This window comes from Anguilla anguilla, chromosome 14, assembly GCF_013347855.1.
Source record: "Anguilla anguilla isolate fAngAng1 chromosome 14, fAngAng1.pri, whole genome shotgun sequence".
Taxonomy (NCBI): domain Eukaryota; kingdom Metazoa; phylum Chordata; class Actinopteri; order Anguilliformes; family Anguillidae; genus Anguilla; species Anguilla anguilla.
Window position 1 is genome coordinate 22,539,513 of NC_049214.1, and position 25,752 is coordinate 22,565,264.

The window sequence follows — 25,752 nt, forward strand, 5'->3', positions numbered from 1 at the left end:
GTGTGTCGAGAAACACTTTTAAATGCAGGTTTATTGTAGCCTACTGGAGAAGTTAACCTGCCACTGTTTTTGTTTCATTGTGGTGCTTTTTTTGGAACCTTCTATTAGATGCACCCAATACTCAGATATAGAGGAAGAGGTCTAATCCGTATACAGTGTGAATCTTTTCTATTTAATGCTAATTATTTTCATCAGTGATAACAAAATTACATTTTATTGGCTGTATAATATAGCTTTAAAAGGGTGAGCCGCCGTCTTGGCCCTTCTGGGTTTTGAGCCCATTCCTGCACTGTCTATGCTCATATTTATTTATTATTTTTTCTTTCCATGTTATATCCTCTGTTGTTTTTAGAAAGTGCAAATAGACAAACAAAAATTATTTTGTTGGCCAGTCAGTCCAGAAGTCAAAGGTTTGTGTTTTTTGTAAATATTGGGCATGTAAACATACTCAGTGTCATAAAATTGCAGGTGTTTACATGTGAGATCTTCAAATAAACAAAACAGCCGGTCTTAGTTTTCACCAGCACTGACAAAATAAACTGTGATTTGCCAATCTTTTGAACTCCTTTTCCTGTTCCTTTGATACAACGAGGACAATAACAACCTTATGATTTGTTTCATATGCGAGCTGAGGTCTGAATGCTATTGGATAATGCCTCATCTTCACGGAATGCTCAGTAGCATGTCTTTTCCATTTGCAGAAAGAGATGACATCGCGGATGTGTCACTGAGCGGCGGTGGGCCAGTTTTGTAAGTAAGACTGCTATTGGGCAAAGGAAATCATTTTTGAAAACAAAGGCAGAACCTCGGAGCATGGCCCAGTTTTCAGATGGTTGCAGTGGAGATGGGGAACACGCGCCAGCCGCGGCAGAAATGACTGTAGCGCTCGATGATATCATTCATGACTGACAGCCTGGAGGAAACCTGCCGCAACGTCTGGACGTACAAGTGTAATCCAGTGGTCATGTTCCTCACGTTAAGGACACTCATCCAACAGATGCTACTGAGGGACAGGGCTAAGGTTTACAGGATTTAGCGAAATGGCACCACCTACTGGTGAAATCAAATCATATTGGTACAAAGTGTTGCAGGAAGAAGTTGTTCCAAAACAAAATTAATCGCTGAATATTGATTTCTGGATGATACAACTGTTGATATTGTCTTTTTTCTTTTAAGTCATTAACTCCACAAAATTGTTTACCTTTATTCCTGGTATACTAGTACGGATATTTCATAATATTTGGCCTAAAGTGAATCATTTGCTATATTATTGAGTGTTTCAGACCAAAATTGAAATTGTCCTTTTGAATTTATGAAACAAAGCATACTTTTATAAGTTGAAAAATGCAAACCATTTTTAGTATATAGGAGTATTACTGAAGGATACAGGGCTTATAATAAAGGTTTGGTCATAACTGTAAAGTATATACAGTCTAACAGTGGTGTTCATATAATCACTGGATCCATTTCTGGTCTTGTGAAACGTACTGAACCAGAGGAAGTGTGTGTGACAAAAAGCTATTGTATACTGTCTAAAAACAAAAGAATTGACTGTAAGATGACTTCCACATGACCTTTATAGCACAGCTACTGTAGACTACATTGTGGGAACTCAGCTGAGGAACAAGATAGTTAAAATTCCATGCTTTTCAGCATTTTCGAGTTGCACCGATCAGGATAGTAGTTGTGCTTACCAGCATACAAGTACATTCAGTGGTAATTTTGTTTTAAATAAATCCGGAGAGAGCCTGGTCTGTTCTATAGAGTGTCCTATGTAAACTCGTTTTTACAGTGGTTGGATCTCCTGCCTCCTCTCCTGTCATGTGTACATCAAACATTCAGCTCCAGGATCCTCACCTCAGCCTGAAAGATGAGTTCAAGCCAAGGGCATGCTCACACATGTACAATCTTTTCAGGCAAAGGGGTCTGTCATTTGCAGGAAGACACAGAGAAACAACAGATTTATCTGATCCATTGCTTCAGTCCTGCAAGGTAACAAAGAGTTGTTGTATCCCTTTAACTGGAACATGTAATTAACTTAACAGTAATTTTTATTTTGTCTTTCAAACAAATTATATTTTTGTTGTTTCATTCTCACTATTCTCATACAATAAATAAACATGTTCATGATCCCATGTAAGCCTTACAATGAGCAATAAAATGTAGCTTGATTTATTTTAAGTCATAATTGTTCTTGTGTATTTTGTGGGAAAATTTGATGGGGAAATCAGCATGTTATTTTTTTATAAAGCAGTAAAACAGGATAACATAAGATATAGTCCAATGAATGTAACGCCAACAGTGATAAACTGATCATTACTGCATATTGCCTACAAGGATTGACGGCCACATTGAAGACATCTGTTAAATCCCATCGGCATAACACGATTACAATACACACAACAGCTTTTATGCCCAATTTTATTTTTTATTTTTGGTATCTCCAAGCTGACCCTAATGATTCTTTCTTGCCTAAACATCTATTTGTGGTATTGCTGATTTACTGTTTACTTCTGAATCAGGGAACTTGTGTTATATCTTAAGCATGTTCACCTGGTTAATTTGGCGCTGACGTCTGAAAATTTGAACTACAACGCTATTTTATTATGGTACATGAGTAACAAATGGGTTAAGGTAAAAACTGGCACCCATACTGCTCTACTTGAAAGCTAACCGCAGAATTGGACTGGAGTCATTTCCTTTTAGTAGAATGGTAGAAGTTTGCTATAGAGGACTTGCACAAGTGTTCCACAAGCATTCACACCCTATAAGGACAAGAACTACCAAATGCCATAGCATTATGGGAAAATGATTACTCCTCATGAATGATGCTGACTATAGTCTAACTATACTGACTGAGAATGTCAACTGTAGCAGTTAAATGGATTGTTCATTTTGAGTTTTAAGAGGACATTTATGTAAAAAAACAAAAGATAAACTATATTTCTAAGTCTACACTAACATATTTGTTGTCAATATACACCATACTAATTAGTAGAAGCTTTAAAAATGAGTGAAAATGTAAACATTTTCTGTTGTAAGAATGTTAGGCTGCCTCGCTCTGTATTACTGACATTATCGGACTTTCTCTCCTGCCGCACTGGAGAAGCTGCAGCAGGTGTTTCACATATTATTTGGGGCTCGGAATTTGATACGTGGCAGAAGGCTGCGTTAAGCCTGTGGATGGACTGTGGTTTCATGTCCTCAATCATTCTTTGCTCACTAAAAAAAAACTCATTTGAAATAAGAAATTGATGATGAGAACAGGGCACGCAGTCTCACCTTGTCTGTAGAGAATCCATCATTGTGACAATGCTTGTCTGAATACCCCCTGCTCTTAAGTGTCTGCTTCCTCCATGATGAGTAGCTTACGAATCCAGGTAATGTGTTCCATGCACTGGAACACAACAACCTGGAACCAGAAATGAAAGAAATACTGCATATGAAATACCAGACCTGCATTTTACAAACTAAACAAACTACGTAAAAATGCTAATATACTGTATAATGTTTTGCTACATGTAGCAAAAACTAAATGTTATACAATTAAAATGATAAATGTAAACTTCAGTTATTTTGGTAAATGAAAACAAATTTTTAAATTCAGTATGTGGTCTGACAGGAATTGAACGACATTAAAGCAATTTATTTTTCTTCCAATTCTGAACACAAAATTGCATTTGTAAGCAACCCCCTTTCTCAGTTCAGGAGAGCACAGACAAGCATAAACTCTCCTCAAAAATGTGAACTCAGCCACTACTGTTCACTCCATAGATCTGCCAGTGCTCCAATGTTCCACTTGGCACTGGAACAGTCATTTTTCAAAGCCCCATATATACAATAGAATGTTATTAATAGGATGACCCACCCAGCAGCCCCTCAATATAGTTTTCTTGGATTTATATTCAATAGTTTTTTTATATATCCCAGCAGGTTGTATGTAACTTTCACAACTTGGACACAGTGTCTAGATTCAGTTGGACTTGGGTGAACTATTACAACCAAGCCTTTTTCAGACTGAGCACATTCTAGCTTAATGCCTCCTGTAAAGTAATCCTGTCTAGGTGAAATCTACACTTTTAACTATGTTTAATTTATTTTCGCAGGTGTCTGTCCAATCTAAATCTTATTTTTATTTGTGTCCAAGCTCTTTGCAATACCATATTGTGCTATCCGCAAAAGTAACTATAAGTAACTATTTTGCAAATATGTTCTTCATCAAGGTCACTTATATCGCAGGTGATGAAAATACGTCTGTCATTCTCTTTAATCCCAGGGCTAAATGAACTCACTGTGATTACTTAAAAGCATGCTTACAGAGTGATAACACTCACTGTGTAAGTTACTTAGTGCATTTAATTAGCTTAAGCAATGTTTCATTCAGATTAACTGCAAAACCTATTCTCTAAAGGGGTTAATACATTTATCCACAAGATTTTCACCTTATAACCCAACACTATATAAAGCACCACACATGATACTCCTGGACCATTTGCCAGTAGCGCCAATCCATCTCCTGTGTGTCTCAACATTTTGCCAGTCCATTAACAATAGGAGCCATATTTAAACTATGTGACTGAAAAGTGAATAACAGGTGAATTCCAGGGAGTCAGCCGGGAGCTGCTGGGAGTTTTTTGCTCGGCACCATGGGTGAGAAGACCTCCGGACCGCCCGTTTGCGTACAGATCCTGTCTCTGGTAGCCTTGGTGTGCTTCGGGCTCTACAGCATTGTGAAGGGTTTCTCCTTTGACTTTTTCAACTGGTGGTACATCCTCGGGGGGTCCTGCATGGTGGCGGCCGCGTTCGCCTCCTTTAGGGTGTACGAGGTGTGCGTCGTCATGGCGCACAGGGAAGTCTCTGAGGGGCTGACACCGAGAAACCCGTAGGGAGCCAGGCTGAACAGGCTCTCAGGACTCTGTGGTGACCTGCTGTGTGACTGTCCACTCCTCTGCCTCTCTACGGTCTTTACTGCGTCCTGCTGTGCTTTAATGCAGGAACTAGATAATACTCTGAAAATGTGAATGATGTTTCTCTCAAGATGTTTTTGAGTCTATTATTGTGTTTGTTTTAAATATGGTTTTCACATCTTGTTTCTTGTTTCTAGTAAGAACCATAAGTGTAAGTATAAATAAATAATAATAATAAGCATGCAGATCCATTACCCTTAATTTAGTGAGGTATAGCATTAATGCAGTACTTTTGTTGTTTTTTTATGATAGTGTTCGGGTCATGCAACATTGAGATAGGCTCTTGTGTCAGTTGTACATTGAATTTGAATTTAAAGTTTGTCAGTTGTACATTTCAAAAGAAGCAGTCAAAAGTTATTTAACTTTTCATCATGAAACTAAATCTTTTTGTGTTTTTGTGTTCTTTATTGCAATAAAATAGTCACCTAAATTAAATTCTGATGTCAGTATAACAATCATTCAACTGCTTGATATTTAGTTTAAGTTTGTTTATATATTTTGTTTTTGTTTATACTTAATTAAATGTGCCTGATTGATAGCGCATCCATATTTCCACAGTAAGGCTCTTAATATTGCTTACGTTGGAACTTCCTTGGGCTTCACAATGAAACATACTGCTTGTATTATTCCACCACTAGATGGCAGAATTTGCAAAGTTATGGACTGTAACTTGGGTCGTCAGAAAGCTCCCTTACATTAAATACATTGATATCTTTATGAAGGATATTTCATAGGTAAAAAGAGCACATGTGCTGGGGGAAAATATCATTGTCAAACTTCTTGTGAGAGGGAGGGACCATCCCGATTCACTGTATAAATACGTACATACCAAATCAAAGAAACAGAATAGAACTCAAAATGTCCACATGTGTAGTGTATCAGTGATGTTGTTTTAATGGCTAATAAAATTAAAATTAAATTGTTCATTTCCAATGGATCTGTGGAACCTTAGAAAGACCAGGTCCCCTGTGGCCACAGTCTGATTATGATTTATTTTCTGTTTTAAGCTTTGCATGCTGGTTTACCAGAAACAGGGATGCATTTGGTCTCTTATTGTAGGAAACAATGCATTCGGTCTGAGCTGAAATCCCTCACAGTGAATTTCTGTTTGATCCAATATGTGCCACAAGAACTGAACCATTAGTTGACTTGTTTGAGACTTTGTAGATATGGACGTGGTGTCTGGTAACTGTTATTTCTTAAGCCTTAGTTATAACCCTCTTACAAAACTCCCTCCAGAGGTATCGGCACTGACAAATCATTCCAGAATCTGGTTTTTGAGGAGTAATAAATTTTACAAGTGATCTGGGGCATGGGGGATGGGGGAATGCTTTGGATTAAACTGAAGAGAAGAACAGAAAAGTTCCAAGTGATCGTAGTGAGGTCAATGAACCTCCTGGGTCGGGGAGAAACGCTTACAGGTTTGCTACAGAACTTGTGCTTTGAAATGTCCATCCATTAGTAAAATGGAGGATGTTGTTTTTCTTCAACTGAGACAATACTGAATTGAAGTAACCATTTGATTCATTAAAGCAATTATAAAGGTACATTCAGTTTTAATAAGCCTATATTCACATCATATGCAGAAATGTAACTTTTAAAAATTGCAAAAAACACTCTGGATAAACATAATCCGTAAATACATTTTTTATCACATTTTACCAATCTATGTTATATAATTTTTTTTCAATCAAGGGTGAACCAGCTTTAATCATGGCTGTTTGCAAGAAGTGTAAACATTTCTCATTTGGCATAAAAGATACAGGAAATCCAGGTACAATGAAATATGATCATAGAATGAATGCAGGGGTATGTGATATGCAATATGATGCTCTGATGGTTTTAGTTAAAAGTGAAAACACTTGCTGAATGTATGCTATCACAATATTCATTTTATCGTTTTTTATTCATGTCATTCAGTTTTAGCTCAACAAAAACAAGTTCTCCTTTTCTCAGACAAATATGAAACAGCTTTGAACATGCATTGATACCATGCATAGATTATACGTTTACAGGAAAGTTACATTCACACAAAACCATTTCCAAAATAAACCTTCCATTTGTCCCTGTAGATCAAGATCAAGGTTATCTTTGCAATGCTTCTCAGAATTGACTATTTACAGGATATATAAACATACCAGAGGGAGAATGTGCTGGATGGAAAATAATTTTTAAAACAATGTATTTTCAAAGTCAGCATCAAATGTTTATATCAAAAACAATTTCTATTCACAATAGATGAAGAGTATAAAAATGATTATATTTAGATTATTAACCCCTGGGTTAGTATATGTTTATATAAAATGCAATACACAATGTGTGCAAAATACTAGTCCATGAATCCTTGTTACAGGATTGCTTAAACTCTGATGTAATATAGTACATGAAGGATACGTAGGAAGACAAAAGCTACTCTTGAGGAATAAAAATTGATCATCCAGCTTCTTCTGCTGAGCAGTCAATGCCTGCATAGGTAAACTTCTCATACAGGGTGGTGTTCACGTAGGTCTAAAAATGAAAATAAGAACAGAAATTCAGTAAGCACCAAGCATCACACCTGATGAGTATCAAGATTTTTATTAGGAGACATCACTTTTATTTCAGTCACATGACAACAAATACGCTGAGAAAACATGCATCATATCTTACAAGCTACAGTGCTATTATGTATGATTGCAAGTACAGTTTTTATATTGAGTTTTATATGAATGCAACCTTGTGTTTTTGACTGGAAATATCATGCGTTTTGCACAGCAAAAAGGGATGCTGTGTAAAGGTATACAGTTGGGATTATTCTTCTGGTCTTACCTTTCTCTCCTCCAGCATCCTGTTGAGTGACACCAGGATCTGGGCGAACGAGGGCCTCTCATATGGCTTCTCTCTCCAGCACTGTCTCATGAGGTCATATCTGGACCCAAGAGGGGTAGGGATGTGTGTGTAAGATAGTCACGTGACATCAGCGGTGTGGCACTGGCCTAAATGATTTCAGTTCTACGGCTGAAATGACCAAGTCACCAACTCTGCTGCTGGAGGGGTTGGCCTCATTAAATAAATTACAGTTTATTGAATACAGTTCCCAAAGTGTAATTTCAGATATTATGAAATGATACAGGTTATGTGTACGTAGCTCAGTTTTGTGAAATGTTTTCAAATTTTGCATTGGCTGGATAACAAAGTTACTCACTATAGTACTGCTCTTATCTCTAACACCCAAAAATGCCACACCAAGTCACTATCTTAGCCAGTATGCTGTACGTCACAATCACCACACTAAACCTAAACTACTGACATCTGCTTATGACTTTCAACATTAACTGCACTAAAGAAAGCACGCATGACTTACACCTCATCGTCGCAGTTCAGGGGTTTCTCCAGTCTGTATCCTTGGGGAAGTTTCTCGTACAGTTCGGCACAAGTCATCCCGCAGTATGGTGTACCACCTGCAGTTACACACAGGAGCCAACCAGCGTTACCATATGAGGCGTACTGGACTCACATTGGTTTCACATTAGATATTCAGGCAAGTCCAGCAGTTGACCGTAACCAACACTAACCTAAGCTTACCACCTCCCAGAGGAGCACGCCATAGGACCATCTGAGAATGAAGTGATAGAAACAGTTAACATCAGGGCATCATAGCATTTCATTTAGTAAATTACTGAAATGTTTCATCCAAGCTTTCTCAATACACTCTGCTTCGGTTACTGTTTCAGCTCAAGAGGCCTTGAATCCTTACACATCGCTGTTTGTGGTGTAAACGCTGTAATTCAGCGACTCGATAGCCATCCATCGTACTGGCAGTCTTCCCTGTGAAAGGCAAACAACAGAAATCAGCTTGAGGCACACAAGTGAAAAGATAAAGTGTTCAGAGTTCTCAAATCATGACAGGCAAACACATATGCTGTACTGTACATACAACGGCTTGTTGTTTTAAGAATTAAAGTTAACCATGCTGTACCATTGTCTTCTTCACATAAACCTCCTGCCCTCTAGAGAGTCCAAAGTCTGCTATCTTGGCCACAAAATTTTCCCCAACCAGGATGTTTCTGGCAGCGAGGTCCCTGTGGATAAACTGAAGATCCAAAGCTCCATATTAACAGTCAGCTGATTTGCATAATTCATGCTATAAAACTAAATGAATAGCCGCCTAAATATGCAGTAGCCATTATTACACATAAAGACTTTCCACTGAATTTGACCAAACATATTTTAGACATATGCTATCTGGATGCCTGACCCATGTACATATACACAAGCACTCATTTTTGTCATTCTGAATTTTAGTCTCATTATCATAATACAGACACAAATGTCAACATGTTTAAAATGTATGTTGCTTTAAAAAAAATAGCCAGAATTTTGTTTATCTCTTCCTTGTGCATGACTCAATCCCCCATCTTCGCTGGAAGAGGTCATTCAGCCTCGCTTTACGAGAAGCATGCTCACCTGCTTCTGGCTGAGGTAGTCCATGCCCCGCGCCACGTCAGCGGCGAAATGCAGCAGCTGCTGGGAGGAGAGGGTGGAGGCGGTGCTGTTGGCGATGGCGAAGGCGGGGTCCGTCTCCAGGACTCGGCTCTTCCGTAAGAAGTCCAGGAGGTTGCCGTGGGGGGCGTACTCGATCGCCAGGTACAGATATCCTGAGAGCACGAGAAGGCACGGTTAGCTGGTTTGGAAGTAGCAGTCAAGGCCTGTGGATGTGTAGGTCTTACTGATCAAATTAATCTCCACCTCATTCAACTGGTGGAGTGAGGCATGAACAAATAATAGAGGTGTTGTGCAACGTTGAAGTGCTGTGGTGACATGTTTGCAGTGTAGTAGCTTTTTAGCCTGTACTCTTGAGTGCTCAATACCCATTATGTTTCATTACAGTTCCTTTCTTGGCAATGTGCATGCTTTTATTTCAGCAGAGACACAGAGCACTGAAATGGCCATCTTTCGGATGAGACAGGTCCGGACTCACAGTGGTCATTAAAGATCCCACAATACTTATTGCAAAGAGTCTCCCTGGTGCCCTGGCTAAATTCCTGATCTGGCTCTCTCAACCTGCCACCTAATCATCCCCAGTTTAATGTGTGATGCGTGTTCAGGCACAAAATGGCTGTCGTGCATCACTCAGGTGGGCGCTAGACATTGGTGGTGGTTGAGGAGAGTTTTCCCCTCGTCACTGTAAAGCACTGTAAAGCTGAAGTGTGAGAAAAGGATTAAATAAATGTATGACATAATTATTATTATGATGCATTATCATCAGCAGAGAAATAGTACCTCTGTGTTCACAGGCACCCAGCAGATTGATGATGTTGGGGTGATGGCCAAGTTTGCAGAGCACCTCCAGTTCCCCAGCAAAATCCCTATGGTCATCTTTAGAGGCGTACTCTGTGTAGAGAGGCACATCAAGCAAAGCTCTAACATATTTTGCCTTGTCTAAATAGAACAATATCCTAGACACAAAAGGGAAACATCGCAGTTGTGAAATAAACCACAAACGCAAAGTGGTTTATTTCTCTCCTCCCTGGGTGGAAACCTGGTAATTCATCCAAGCTGCATCCCAAATTTCTCCCTGCATGTAGACTACATTATTACTAAATGCAGTGTATCGTATCAGCTATCATAAAACTGTAGGACTCCTTGGGTTCGCTATGTAAGGGAGGGCTGCTTTACAGTGCAAACCTTGTGTTAGCATGCTTGTACAGTGCACAGAGTATTAGGCCTTCTTGTGGTTTCACCTTTCATCCGCTTGATCGCGGCATCCATCCTAAGGCCATCCTTCTTAATCCGTGCCTTCAGAACCTGACCAAAGTTGCCCTCGCCAATGACATCCTGGAACTTGATGTCATTCCACTCCAGCGCTGGGTAGGCCACCGGCTGGGCCGGGTTCTTGGATTTCTTTGGCATGCTGAGGGAGCCCGAGCTGAACTGTACCACAGGCTCCTCCCTCTGTATAGAAGACAATGGGATTCAAATGTAAGCCATGTTTTTGTCACTTTCCCCTCCTAGATCCACAGCACATGATGGGCCTCAAGGCAGAAAAGCATTCTTTGAATTGCATGACATTACATCCTTTATTTATGAGCAAATGCTTTTATTATAAGTGACTTACATAAATTCATTCAGGCACTGTATGTGGTAATACAATGAATGCAGCCGCTTATTTGTCCAATTGAGGCTAAGGACTGTACCTTGTTGAAGGTTACAACAGCACTGGCCCACTTGGAATCCAACATGCAGCTCATTCTAGCATGAACATTTACCAAACCACTATCCTACAATGCCACCTTTTTTGGCAGAGCAGGTAGAACATACCACAATGTTCTGGAAGGCCTGGACCATTCTGCGCTGAAACGTGGCCCTCTTCAGCTGTAGCACAATGCAGAAGGCCAGCAAGATGGTGATGCAGGTCATTCCAGCCGAGCCCAGGATGGCAAAGAACAGCATGTTTCCCTCACTGCCAAACCCATAGAACCCTGTGGAGAGAAGCCCTTTGCTGTGAGTCACTCAGAACACCATCCACAAGCAGGACTGATTGAGAGCTTCATATGTTCAGCATATATTTCACTTGTACTGTGGTACACTGTTAAAGTGTTTTGAAATGCCAGAGAAAGATTGGTGGTAAAACATATCATCAGTTGCATATCTATGAGGAATTTTTTAAAATCTACTTTATCTACTAGACACCCTTCTATTAGCACATTTCCTAGCATGCAATTTTTATTTACAAAAAACATATGTGTTTCCTGTTCTTCAAAAACAGGCTTGTTGTTTCACAGTAAGGCATGCTGGGACTTAAGATTTTTTAAGAGTCATGAATTTGTATTTGTATTGGCAGAAAAAATCTAGCTCCATACACCAAAACTGGCATTTATTTTATTTTTTTTGAAGTAATGCTTAAAGAAAGTTTGTGAAGTGACACGTCAGACCCCAATGGAATTTTTTTACAGTGGAAACTTTAATAAGCATAATAACAATTTGCTTAATTGTGAAGGCTGCTCAAGTTAAGGATATTGAAAAGGCTGCATTCTATTCTAAGTGCAGAATAAAGGTCAGGGACATATTATAACTCACGAGAGCCCTCTTGAGGTGACAGCGTCTCGATACGGATGGTCCGGATGTCGAGGCTCTTCCCAATGTTGTTCTCGGCCCAGATCTCCACCCTGTAAGGCGTGTTGGGCCTGAGGCCCCGGATCTGGAACTGCATGTGCTGCTGGTCGTGCACGTTGATCTCCGCCTGCTGGCTGTAGTCGGCCCGCTCAGTGTTCTGGAAGCGGACGATAACTCTGGAGATCGAGTGCCCCTCTTCCAGGGACCAAGTGATGACGGCGGAGGAGTCGCTGATGTTGCAACTCATGACGCCAAACGGTGCTGGCGGTCGCTCTGCCGAAGCATAGAAATGCCATATCATTCAAGTGAATTCTGTGCCAAACATGCTAAACCAAATTGGCAAATATCTGAATGGGACAAAGTAACATCTTTCGACTGTGTCACTGCTAGTCCCAATACACTAGCAGTGGTATCATGTCCACCTGAGACCATAAGAAATGTTAAAGTATCTTAATTTTGAAACAATAGAAGTGTCATGAATAATAGTATAGGTCTCAGCTTAGTAAAATGTATAGTTTTAAAAAAAAAATTAAGACCAGAGACTCATGTCCCTTACAGTAGACAAAATGAATTGCCTTAGGGTCTTAGGAGGAGGATATCAAAGAGACACCTTGTGTTCCTCAGCTCATGCCCACAAGCCATCGTCATCGTTAGCCTCACCGTTGCTAAGGGTCCAGGTGGACACCGGCTGGCAGTACAGGCTCCCTGAATTGCTCATCACATGGACTTCGCACTCGTACTTCTGCCTGGGCTTCAGGCCCGTCAGACTCAGGCCCGTGGAGTTCTTTGGCAGATGGTACTTCTTAAGGTTTTCTGGCGCCGAGGCCTGAACACACTCCACCAGGTACGACCAGGACTCCTTAGTGACCCCCTTCACCGGGTCCCAAGAGAGACTGAGGGAGGTCTGGTTCAGTGGAACCAGGCTGACCCTGGTGAGGAGTGGAAGATCTGGCCAGGGAGAAAGAGTGATGAATACTAACAAAGACTCAGATAAAGACTCTGATTCACAGATCAGTTTGTAATTGCACTTGGTATGAACAGAAATTGCTTGCACATGGAAGTAATTCCATAGGTTTGAGTATCTGTCTTTGCTAATCATTCAACAGAATCCAGGCCTTTTCTTTTTAAGTGTATTCTCAATTTAAGAAAATGAACTTTCAGTCCGAATTACTACAGCCTGAATTTCCATCTGCTCCTCTGTCCTTCCAACCTTCTGCTGCCTTAGCCAGTTGGAACAGCTCTTACCGAATACAGAGGTTGAGAAGATGGCCTCTGGCCCAGGGAAGCCGGTCCCTCCAAACCCACGGCGACTCAGCTGAACGAAGGTGATGTACTGAGTACACGGGGTCAGGTTCTCCAGCTTTACCAGCGGCCCAGTCACTAACAACACACAAAATCCTAAATGTGCTCAACGATTCACTGCAAAAGCTTCCAAACACACAATAGGTAACAATTTTAGAAGCAGTACTTATTTTCATCCTGTCATGATAATTTGCTCAAAGTTAAGGACAGGATGCATGGCAGGAAGACTGACTGAGTCTTGTAATGGCACGAGTCTGTGAAGCTTTAGTAAACGGCTCACTGAGTAACGAAAGCTCAAGGCTGGGTTAGAATAATCATGAAAATTAATGCGCGTACCTTCAGTTGTCTCCCACGAAGTAGAGTTGACCTGCTTATAAACAACCTTCACTGAGTTAACCGGACCATCCCCGCTATATGACTCTTTGTTGACTGAGATGATCAGGTGATACGGTCCACTTCCATTCAACACAGGAGGGTACTGGGGCTTTGGGGGCACTGGAAAAGACATGCATCGGCATTGGCCTCCTTTAATATACAGGCTAAAAAATGTAGGCAAAATGGGTGAAGGGCTTCCAAGTGACATTATCAGTAAAGCTGATTGACATCAAAACAGGCAGAGCCACATAGCCCAGACATCGTATATGAAGGTAGAATACTAATAACGTAAGGCTAACATAAACCTAGCGATTCCGAAATGGATAAAATAAGAAAATTCATGCAAATTGAAGGTCACTTCCCAATAAGGCATCTTTTTAACAGTAGGCAAAGGCAATCCTACTGTTGCCAGTCCGACTGTTCCTATTCTCTCACCTTTGACAGTGACGATAAAATCTTTTTCTGCCTGTCCGGCTGTTGTTTTCACTTGGCAGAGCCATCGGCCAGCATCGTGCACCGTGATTTTGTCCACCTTGAACTGGGAAGTGGTTTGGTTGTTCACGGTGTCCGTATCTGTCGCCTAAAATAAAATAAAAAGTATATAACACAGCTTATATTTTATATTGTAACATAATATAAGTGCCATTTGCTTCACATGATATGAAGTGCCATTACATATGTTGTTTGATCCTCACATATATTCTTGTTTTATCTGGTTTGATCAGCTCTATCTCTCCATGTAGTGGTGCTGGATAGCCCTGGGCAGTGCAGTTGAGCATGTAGACGACCCCAGCATTCAGCTCTGTATCCAAAAGACTGCTGATCACAGAAGGTGCTTGATCTAAAAGTAAACAAAAATATTATATTTTCTTCTGGTACAAGAATGCTACAGGCTGTATGTGTACATTTATCACACACAATGTAAAGAAATGTGCATTTGGGCTGTGATTTAACTTTCATGTGAACACGTTATTATTATTTTACTTTTTATTTTCTTTAATAAGTTGCACAGGTACAGTAGTCATCTGTTTTGCATGAAATCAGGTCAAGTATAGAGGACAATCAGGAGACAGAATTGTTCCAGTTAAACAGTGCAGTATGGTGATGACTATCACTTTGTGGCAGCATTTGCTACCATACAAGTTGTACTGCAGGTGAAGCTCTGAGTGGGAGTGACAACATGAGCCCGGCGTACCTTCGTTCTCGCAGCGAGAGCCGTGTCGTCCCGCGCACACACACCCACGGAACCGGTCACACTTGCCTCGGCCCCCACACTCACACCGCAGCTTACAGCCTGCACCATAGAAACCAGGGGGGCAGGCTAAAAACACAAGGAGAAACCAATCAGAGCACGGAAAACACATCTTCTAATCTTCTACAAAAGGGCAAATGAATCATGGGACAGACACCACCATGATATTTAGTGTTAAATATCATCTGACCTCACCTTCGCTGCAGTTCAAACCCCACCAGCCTGTAGCACAGGAGCAGCCATAGGGATCTTGAAGGCAGAAGACCATTGACCAACAGTAGCCGTCTCTACACCTGTCTTTACACATTCGGCCAAACCTGCCCTTCCCGCACACTGCAAGAGATCAAACGCTTCATTACACATCATTACCGCACGTCTGTGCCAGCGTCACCTGGATGATATGGAAATGATCAGGAGAGGAGGATCCACTTTACTAATGGCTTGCCTGCTACTAGCCAGCCTAATTTTGTTGTAATATGAGGACATTCAGCTTATTAATTGATCTCTAGAAGTAAAGTAATCTCAGGCTGAAGAAATATTTTAATTCATGTGACAACCTGTATGACATCTCCAAAGGATGTCCACACTGCTTCATGCATGCACGGCGTACACACACACAAACACACACACACACACACACACACACACACTGCATACTCCACACCCCAATTAATGGAAACTAAGCTATGTTTATGACAGGAGCCATTTACCAACTTCGCAGGCCTGCCCTTTGAATCCGGGGGGACAGACACATTCTCCAGTCTTGTCGTGACACAGGCCCCCATTGAGACACTTGGGACAGGTCTGTGAACACTGAGCACCCCAATACCCAGTGGGGCAGCCTAGTTAAAAAGAAAAAACCAAATTCATTTTTACAATATAAGAAATACAATCAAGAAAAACACCATCAATACAGCTTAACATTAAAAATAGCATCAACTAAAAGGCAGAGGAAAAAAAGATCACAGTAGCACTAACTTCTTACTATCAGCCTGGTGATTGCAGAGGAAGGCATGGTCTCAGAAATGTATCTGACTGTGAAGAAGCCTGCATGTTCAACTGCAACACTGCTTATGGGGTACTGCAGGGTGTCGCCAATTTCGTTTCTGTGCACGGAGTGAATGAAGGAACCTGAGGAGGAGGAAAATGTGAAACCTGGGAACCTGGCCCTGTACTCTACTTTTCAACCCTTTGAAGAGCAGGTTTTCAGTAACTTTTTTTTCTAAATTCGAAGTCAGTGTTCTAGAACTCCATCGATTTCGAATACCAGTAGTGATTGTAACATCAGCATATAGTCAAATATAATCACATATTTGTGATCTTAGACCTTAAAGGGTTAATGGGCCTTACAATCCACCGAAGTTCAGTTTCCACCAGACATGTACAGGTAAAACTAACCATTCCAGGCATGGCATTTGCAGGTTTAAAATGCAGTATGCACAGAAAACTACATGCTATGAAGCACAGTTATTTAATGTACCTCTGTTTCACTTTGCTGAGCCAAGCATGAATATTTCTCATGTGCACAATCTTGCAATGTATGTTTAACAAACCTCCTCAGACAAACAGTCTCTTACCATTTCTAAAAATGTATGCATCCTCTGCAACAATCTTCTTGCGAGTGAAGGAAACATTGATGCTTTCCCCAAGACTGGCCGTGAAAGTTAAAGAGTCTGGATGGAATGCAGCTTTAAAGAGAAACAAAAAAGGGTTTTATTACAACCATGTAATTTATAATATAATGTAGTCATTATGCAATGCCATTTACAGGAAATTAAATCAGTTTTCACTGCACTGGGAGAAAGCTTATGTCAACAAACACTGAGACAGGAAATCATTGCTTATTGAAGTTCTCTGGTCCTTTCATCCAGTCTCTTTTTTGTGTTCAAATCTGGCCAGACATTTCAACTTGAACTATCTGGCCAAAACTGTATTGTATCCTAAATAATCTGATTCTCCCAAATGCAAAACATACATGAAAGCAATTACAAGTTAAGTAATGCACATTTAAAATCATACACAATCTAAGCTAATGCCAACGAAAGTGCTGCACTTCACACTTTCTATACCAAGTGTTCCTCCGCTTCGATTTCAGCTTGAGCCAATGTGAACAGAATCTTGGCATCTGTCATGCTGTTGTTTATCCAATGCAAGGTCATATGAGAAGGAGCATAATATAGGGATGCTCAAATAGCCTGGCTGCCTGGATTCCGATCTGAATACATCTTACAGCTGACCTCACAGGCCATAGATTACTTTTGGGCCTGCCTTTTTAAACTCTCCTATCATTCACATTAAATGATACATCCACAATTCCTATAGACAAATTTACTCCTACCTATATTTGTGCATATATTGTGGATATATCAGTTAATGTCTTTTTACCCAATTTTCTTCTGTATTTGAACTGTAAACCGTCTTCGTGCCAGAGTCTCTTTAAAAAAGCACCCCTCATATTTCCCTGGTCTGACCTCAAACATAGATATAGTAAAACACTCATAAACCAGTATTTTAATGCAATTACATAAACAGGACATAAAGTCATAATTCTGTACCTTCATTTAGCATCCTTAAGGTATACACTTTACCCATGGAGTCAGAATTTCTGATTCTACAGTAGAAAACTCCAAAGACGTCAACGTTCCGTGTTTTCCAGGTAACCTTTGAAGCAACTCGATAGTCCTTGTCCTGAGTGACCTGCAGGTTTTGCTGAGGTACAGGGAAGTCCTGTCCCACGCTAAGTGTGTCCAAAGTCTTCCAGTCACTGCTGACGCAGTGCAGGGAGGACTCTGAGCTAGTCACCACCGCCTCTGGATTCACCAAAGTCAAGTCAGCAATTTCGAGCGCGTCACCTAAAACAAAAACAGAAGACAGTGCTATCCTCACCACCTGTGCTCTATCAAAAGAGTTCAGACCATCAAGAGAGTATATTCTGTATTATTTCTTTTCCTACATGTTTTCTGTTTTCCAAATATGAATGCAGAACCATATCCATTGGCCTTCTGCATGACTGCAACTTAAAAGGCTCATAACATTGCAGACATTGTTCCTACTCAACATCAACGAGGGATTCTAGGACAGACTTCTGAACGGAGTTCCATCTACCCACTGGCTGCCTTTTGAGATCCAGCAACCTACGCTGAGCTTGTGTATATGCTTTTAACATCTTTAGGATATCTGCATCTTTAGGATGCATCACCCTGCTTTACTGTACAATAAACACTCACCTGTCTTTTTACATCACTTTATGCTCAACTGAGTCTTCTTTCACATTGTGGTTATTGTTGAAGTGGGCTCGTGTTACATCCACTAGCGTATACGTGTTTATAGTAATGCAGGTGGATTTTGGGATGTAACAAATAGCCTGTGGTCTGCATATTCATGTTGTAAATTCATACATAGCCCACTTACATACTGTCATGAGGGGAAACACAAAAGGAAATCAAATAAAGCCCTGTTCCACATGCATACCTTCATATTGCTCCCAATATTATCTCAATCACTCTTTTTCATTCATTTATCAGAGCAAAGTTATATTGAAACCATTGCATCATATGAAAGGTTTATGCATTCATCATAATAATAAAATATTGTCCTGGGCAAAAGAAAATGCAGCACAATTTATCTATTTAAATTTTCACATGAGCAGTATTGATATTGAATTAATATTTCTAAAATCAGACTATCATTTTAATTTTACATTAGTTTACAGTATTTCTATTAATATATTTAAATATATTTTTAAAATATGAAAGATTAGACTTTTTTTGCATTGGTTCAAATGTACTTCTTAAAATTTGATGCTAATTCAATTCTGATTTATTTGGTTCTGGTTTCTTTTTTAAATTCTGGTTTATCTTATAGTACTGTAAAAAATGAAAACAATCTGATGGTTATATCACCCTGATTATCATTCACCCTAAGCATTCATAGTCAGGATTACACGTACAGGGACACTGGGTGTAGTAGGGCTATCTGAAGCAACATTAAACATGTCAGTAGCAGCTGTTTTCTTGTACAGTGTAGCCTAAGTGTGCGGCCTTCAAGGGAGTATCATGTTGACAAAAGCAGCATCCCGTACATTTTTATGTACCCTGGAAATGACATTTGTGAGACCATTAGCATGGACATACTAAAGATTAGCATCTAATCTCGTGTGTGAAAACAAGGAAAAATCTGGACCCAAGCTATTCAACTGAGACTAATAATATCCATATCTGTTAAATAATGTAGGAATACCCTGATCAATATCTTAAGTATTGTAAACATTATCGAGGCATCAAATATAAAAATATTATTACAGCTTCATAAAACAACTGCATTGTTAAAAAAATAAAAATAAAAAAATAAAACGATTGTCACCCAGAGGAAGTGCAGCATATGCCAACTGAATCAACAATGAAAATCCTGAATCGGCACTTTTGGGTTGGGCAGCAATAAAACATAAAAATAAAAAACTCACTATTTTTAACTAGCCAGCAAATGTTAAAAATAAGTATTAAGTCATATATACTAACCCCATTTTGTTTTTTTCCTGAAGCAGTTTGGTGCATCAGAAATGATTTTTACTGCTGACAATAGTATAGCCTGAGGACTCAGATAAGTCTCAGACCAGGGTAACTTGCCCACATCTACGTAATCTTTAAATGTTTTATAAGATCACATTTGTACATTAGTTTTAGGGTGTTAAGAGGAAAACCACACCCCACAATTATTTCTACAAGTGTGGTTGTGGTGGCAGGAGAGATCACATTCTGGAGGAAGTTACTCTGTTGCAAAAAAAAAAAGAAACAAAAGCTTATCCAACTGGCCTGCCCATTTTTAGTGGCAACCCATTAGCTTTGGAAAGCAAACTATTTGGACAACATTTTGATTCTTCAACAGAATTTTGGGCATGGCTCACTTCTAGTTAAAACATTCAAACCACATGCAACAGAAGTGAAAGTGGGTATATCAAAGTATGTGAAATCACAAGCCCTGAAAGAGGTCAAACTGGTCTTTTTAAAAATCATAGACCTACAATAAAGGTGCCTTGCTGTCATTAGTGTTATTTTAGTTGTTCACAGCAAACATTCTCAGCATGTTTGTCCAAATATCAAAAGCAATAGATAAAACATGACTGGCATGAACATTCCAACCAGGGTTGGTGCAGGAGAGGTATGTGAGGCAGTGCTAAAATCTTAAACCATGTGAGACAGTGCTAAAATCTTCAAAAAGGGATTTCCTAGCATTTTAATATATTCTATTTCTTGCTATGTTCAGCGCTAAGTATATGACATCATGGTCTCTGACATTTTAAATGCTATTTGGGTTAATTGGGCAGGGCCAGATGAAAATGTTTTATTGTCCAGCCAACTCCCAAAGAGCACTAACAATGCTATTAGGATGACAGATGAGACAGAGTAAGTACTAAATCACATGACTGATTACACTCTCTTACTGAAATAAAGGGTCATACGTTGTTTTCCAAAATATATTATGAGCAGCACCATAGAGGGTGCATCTTTCAGTTTCAATAAGGTCTGACGCAAGGAAAAGAAGAAAGCACTAAAGTTACATTCGTGCACAATGTAGGTTTTTTTTTTTTTACTCCCTAAGGTTATGGCCCAGGGGTGGGGGAGAGAGTTCTATCTCAGTGATTACTGTCAAATAGCCACCATGAAGAGTTCCAAGCATTTCTCTAAAACCAAACTGATTCATCACATCTGTTTTTACTTTACATGTCTTTAGTCCGAGGGAAGTTCTTAAAGATTAACCACTTTAGGGAAAAATATGTGCAAGGGCATACAGCAACGTTTGTGCAATATAAATTTGCCACAAACATGGAACGTTATTTTCTTTTTTTTTTTCTTTACTCGTAGCTGCTTTCTGAGGAAGGTTCTGGAGATTTTAGCCAAAAGTCAGCTTTTTTAATCAAAAGGTGAACCTGGGTTAAAAAAATCCCAAAATAGGCCACATACCCCCATCTCATCATTGCTACAGCTTCAATTCAGGAGAGCACAGAAAATTGTAGGTGCTGCTTTTCACTCCGTAGTTCACCAGCTGTGGTAAAAATACCCTTTGTGCACAGTTGGCACTGCAGGACCAAACAACCAGATAAGTTGCTTGTGTGCATTGAGATGCAGCCATTGTATGGCCTTAGACCGTCTTCCCTGGGTGACACTACAGCAGGGCTTTCCAGACTAGTTGGCAACGGTACTGTAAAGACTACAAAACAAACCATGAAGCATGAAGCCACACTAAAAGCCATTGGCTTAGCAGGATAAGCCAGCCCAGCATGCATTCATTACTTCATTCAATAATCTAACACAGTGAAATTAGTATTGGCCAAGAGACGAGTGAACAATACTGATAGGCCTGTAGTCTACATAGCAGGACAACTATGGAACAAAACATATCTGCAAAAATCTTTAAAAAGAGATCCCTCATTGAACATGTAATCTTTGTTTGTATGTTCAAAACATCTGAATGGAACACAAGCCAAACAGTATTACAGATATCAATTTTGTAAATATTATTTCTCAAATAAGGAAAAGTCCACAGTGAAGTGAGGTCATATATTACAGAAAACTAGAAAACCTGCTGAATCACATCTTACAAGACCAGCTGCCCATTTACAGTTAAATGAATTTGTATAAGTCAGCCATGTTTCCACAAAACTTGTGATGAAGTAATTTGTTCTGTTTGGCAATGGCAATGTGAGTGTTATATTGAAATGTTTGAAGAGACACATAGCTTAAGGTGCTGCAGAGTCAAAAGAGTGTTTAAACTATGAGACTTGCACACTAGGTATAATGCTCCCAGTTACATACTGATATAATGCTATGCAGTGTTTTCCTGTTAAATTAGTTAATAAACACAAATTATACATTTACTCTCAAGCAACTCAAACTTTGAAATGTAACTACTATTAATTTCATGGTATATAAACCTTGTCTGTTCAATGTAATTTCAAGTTCACTTGGACTGTAAGAGGACTCTTGCATTGTTTTGAATAAGCTGATTAAAGCTGCTTAGCTAGACTATTTTTGCCAGCGAGGGAGTGATATATTGGCAACATGAAAGGAGGGTGTGGGGGGGTCATGAGCTAATTTGTTCAGAGAAAGTGGGTGGAGGGGGGAAGAAAGGAAATGGGCTGCTGTTCCAGCTCGTTTAAAAAAAATAAAAAATCTTTATGTAATTTACCATCATGATTTCATATCCCAAAATACACTATTTTGCACATATTTATTTTCCATTATTGGAATACATTTCAAATTGTTCTTTTATAGTATTACTTCATGATTTTATACTTATATTATTCAGAGTACAGGCCACATTGATCAGATGCCCCTCATATATTCTCATAGGACCTGTATATCAGCTGTTATTCACCTTTCTTTCTATGAACCTATTCCAGAGATGTTTGCGAGCACATGTAATAATGTAATCGCTAGGAACCCTGCAATCAAGATGCAAGTGGCAGTGACAGAGACATCACCAATGACAGAACTGCATACATTCAGATATTATACCACAGATTTTATACCATTGAACCACTGTGGTAGTCATGTCCATGTTAGCATTACAGGCTCTGGGCTTCCCACTAAGAATCCTGTACTCAGTAGGAATTTCAGGTTCATTAATTCTAATAATTTCTGTGTTCATAATGATAACCTTTTTTCTCAAACATTTCCACCATGAATCATGGCAAGCACATATTGAAAACCATTGACATCACATGGGTTGGGTTAATATTCTGACCAAATATACTTCACACAAGTTCTTACAGTATGAACAGAAAATAAGGCTGCTGAGATTTTCAGGTGCTTAAAAGGTGTGGACCTATCTATATCACAACCACATGCTGATTGGCTGATCACCATCTACCTACTCACTTTTCTTAACTGTACACTTTCTACAGATAATTATAAATACAGTGTACATATATGTACACATACATACATACATACATACACACAGAGAACACATTTTATAGACAAGTACTTAACATAAGTTAAACAACAATATTTACCAAGATTTTCACAGTGACCAGTTATAGCTGATGACGCTTGGAAGTATTTCTTACAAAAAGCTGAATCACATTTAAGCCTATCATTTATGAGGAAACACATAAAATTGTATACCAGTGCATAGTGTAGCCCTGTCTGCCAGTAATTCTATTAATCAGAGCCCTATTTCTACCATTCATTATTACTGAAGTACATTATTTGTGCTCAGTTATTAACCACAGATAGTAATTATTAAAGTGCTTACAACTTTGATTTCATGAAATAACCACTTCAATATTTCCCTCCCCTCGCTACTTTTAAAAAGCTCCTCTAAAGAGTTCCAGGCCACAGTTCATTGTGTTGAACTGCCTACTGGTCTTTAAAACGCTTGGCAATAGGCAAGCCATGAGGTATGGATCACCGCTGGAACTCTCAGTTCTATTTCTGAGACTAACAAGAGGCACTTACCTGAAAGCAAGCAGCAGACCAAGTGCACAACGAGAGGGAAGAAATCCATGCTTTTCCACCTGAAGGGGTGGCGTGAGTCTGTATCCGTGTACGGACCGCGGTTTGGGGCTAAGGAGCGGACCGAACCCCAGAGGGTGTCAGAAAAGCCCCTCCATGAACATCTCGCACGGTCAGGAGTGCCAAAGTTCTCTCTCTCCCTCCCGACTGACTCCCCTCCCGCCCACCCTCCCTCCCTCTCTTTCTCTTACTCTGCAGTCTAGGCAATGGGAGTAGGAGTTCCTTTTTCCTGTTTCCTTTCATATAAGGAAGGGAAAGGCACCATCTGAACAATTGTCTGACATTAATTGTGCTCCTACCAGCCCTTTGGGGTGGATCCTCAACCCAAGCCCAAAGGTTCCTCTCAGCACAGGAAAGTGGATTGCCTGTGGGAGTTGGAGATAGAGGGATCGAGGCCAGCAGCCTGTGTGCAATATTAACACATTCAAGGAGACTGAAAACTGTTTCCTCAATGCCCAACTGAGAGCCCAAGAACATTAGAGTTTAAGTTGTTTTCATTTTGTCCTCCCATAATAGGGAATTAGTAATGACGATGTGCACGTTTACTTTTCATGTAATTCATATTGCATATCTATGAATTCATTGTCTCATAAAGTATATTTATAGCATATCTTTTTTGAGGTACTATAAATCTATTACATAAATCACTGAGAGATTAACCGCTGGAAAATTAATTAATTGGCACTAAACCAACAATGGCTCCTGCTCTCAGAAAATGACAAATTATCCTACAGTACTGTATGATCATTCATTTACTTATTTTCTTTATCTGTGGTACATTCTAGTCATGTTAGAATTTTGCTACCATTCCGTAATCATATCACTGTGCATGACCGCCCAAGTGACCATTTATTTTATGTTTTTGTTTCCAATCTGCAGGTATGGCAGGAAAGGTACACTCAGGAACTCTGCATAGTTAAATGTAATGGTAATTCCCCATTTGTGTGTCTACAACTACCATACAAATCATTCCTTAGCTAGCCAGAATTTTTATATTTTTAATTGTGATTTGTTATGATTTTTTTTTCTAAAATTCCTTTTTTTGAAACTGCTAAATTCAAGTTCTGTTTTACTGCTTTCTACAAGTATGCACATATGTGCAAGTTTTACCAAGCATTTAAGGTTTTATTCTTAAAAGTTTCATACCTTCACTTCCTGTGCATCTCAGGGGGAGAAATAAACCAAGAGACTTAACTGAAAGCCAGCTGAAACATATTTTAAGGCAATGAAGAAGAAGAAACACTGCACTTCAGATCCAGATGGTTCCTAGAATCTCTCACAGTTAATGAAGAGGATCAGGTCCAAGTGACTGTGACCTCTATACTCCACAGTAAGTTAATCAAATTTGAGTTTATCTCCAGAAAAGCAGCTAGCTGTGGGTGATGATGACCACTTCAGCGATAGGCATACCCCCGAATCGTGATTCACTCTGCGGGGAGTCACCCTTACCCTCCCCGAGGACGAGTGGCAGGCGCAGGGAGGGACCTGCCGATGATGTCATGCCCCTGGACTGAGGGAAACAGACGCGAAATACCTGAGCATGCCCCAGTGGCAGAGCTGGAGAGGGTCTCTGCTGGAGACTCTGAGCTGGGCCTCCTGGATTCCCATAGCTCAACACCACAATCCATAGGCTCTGTCAGTCGCAGCCAATCTATCAGTGTTCATCAACAACTGAAAAAAACACTGAGCAAATGTCAACTTTGGAAGGGCAAAGGAGAATTTATTTATTTTTTCAAGTTTTCATCAAGATCCCCTCAGGCAGTGCAGTTCTTCTATTCATAGGAAAAATGCCACTGCATAGCCGTCGCTTGGAAGCCAGCAGTTTTCTGTTTACATATTAAAATGGAATCCTACATTAGAACCCTCAACACAAAGGAAGGTGCTAAACACCTTTTGCTTCCCCCCCAAACGGTGGATTTGTTGGAAACGTTTTTGTTGAAGACCTTTGGCTTGAGAAAGGAACAGGTAAAAGATCTTTTGTTTAGACAGAAGTCTGCCCTTTCTTCCTCTGCCCGAGAGCAGTGAACACCGCAGCTGTGGAAACACTGAGACAGTGTTACATTCGGGCCGTTGGGCAGAAGCCCCCCGCAGCCCCCCACAGCCCCCCCCCCCCCCCCCCCCCCCCGCAGCCCCCCGCAGCCCCAAAAGCCCACAGACCTGTTTTTCCCTTTATTATCTTTGAATGAATCCAGAGGGGCCGAGTGCCGGAGTGTGGCCCCTGGGGACCCCTGAGAGACACAGTGGA

The 25,752-nt window shown here is 40.0% G+C and overlaps 2 protein-coding genes across 2 annotated transcripts in view; one reads left to right on the forward strand and one right to left on the reverse strand.

Annotated features, from left to right (window-relative positions):
• Window positions 1-2,181, forward strand: part of LOC118212140 (MOB kinase activator 3B) — a 29,711-nt gene extending 27,530 nt beyond the window's left edge. Inside the window, exon 4 of the mRNA XM_035389770.1 lies at window positions 702-2,181. Within this exon, the coding sequence (XP_035245661.1) occupies window positions 702-731 (30 nt within the window). The 3' untranslated portion in view covers window positions 732-2,181. The remainder of the gene's footprint in view (window positions 1-701) is intronic.
• Window positions 2,182-6,601: 4,420 nt separating this feature from the next.
• tek (TEK tyrosine kinase, endothelial) lies at window positions 6,602-23,647 on the reverse strand. The gene is made up of 23 exons (XM_035392080.1): window positions 23,451-23,647; window positions 17,547-17,843; window positions 16,569-16,679; window positions 15,970-16,122; window positions 15,702-15,833; window positions 15,187-15,324; window positions 14,935-15,060; window positions 14,435-14,580; window positions 14,175-14,319; window positions 13,701-13,859; window positions 13,308-13,442; window positions 12,723-13,010; window positions 12,027-12,335; window positions 11,268-11,428; window positions 10,691-10,901; window positions 10,230-10,340; window positions 9,414-9,604; window positions 8,926-9,039; window positions 8,704-8,774; window positions 8,522-8,562; window positions 8,311-8,407; window positions 7,776-7,875; window positions 6,602-7,475 (listed from the first exon to the last, which is right to left on the reverse strand). Exons 1-23 carry the CDS (start codon window positions 23,497-23,499, stop codon window positions 7,401-7,403), a joined length of 3,360 nt encoding a protein of 1,119 aa, XP_035247971.1. The 5' UTR covers window positions 23,500-23,647; the 3' UTR covers window positions 6,602-7,400.
• Window positions 23,648-25,752: the final 2,105 nt, after the last annotated feature.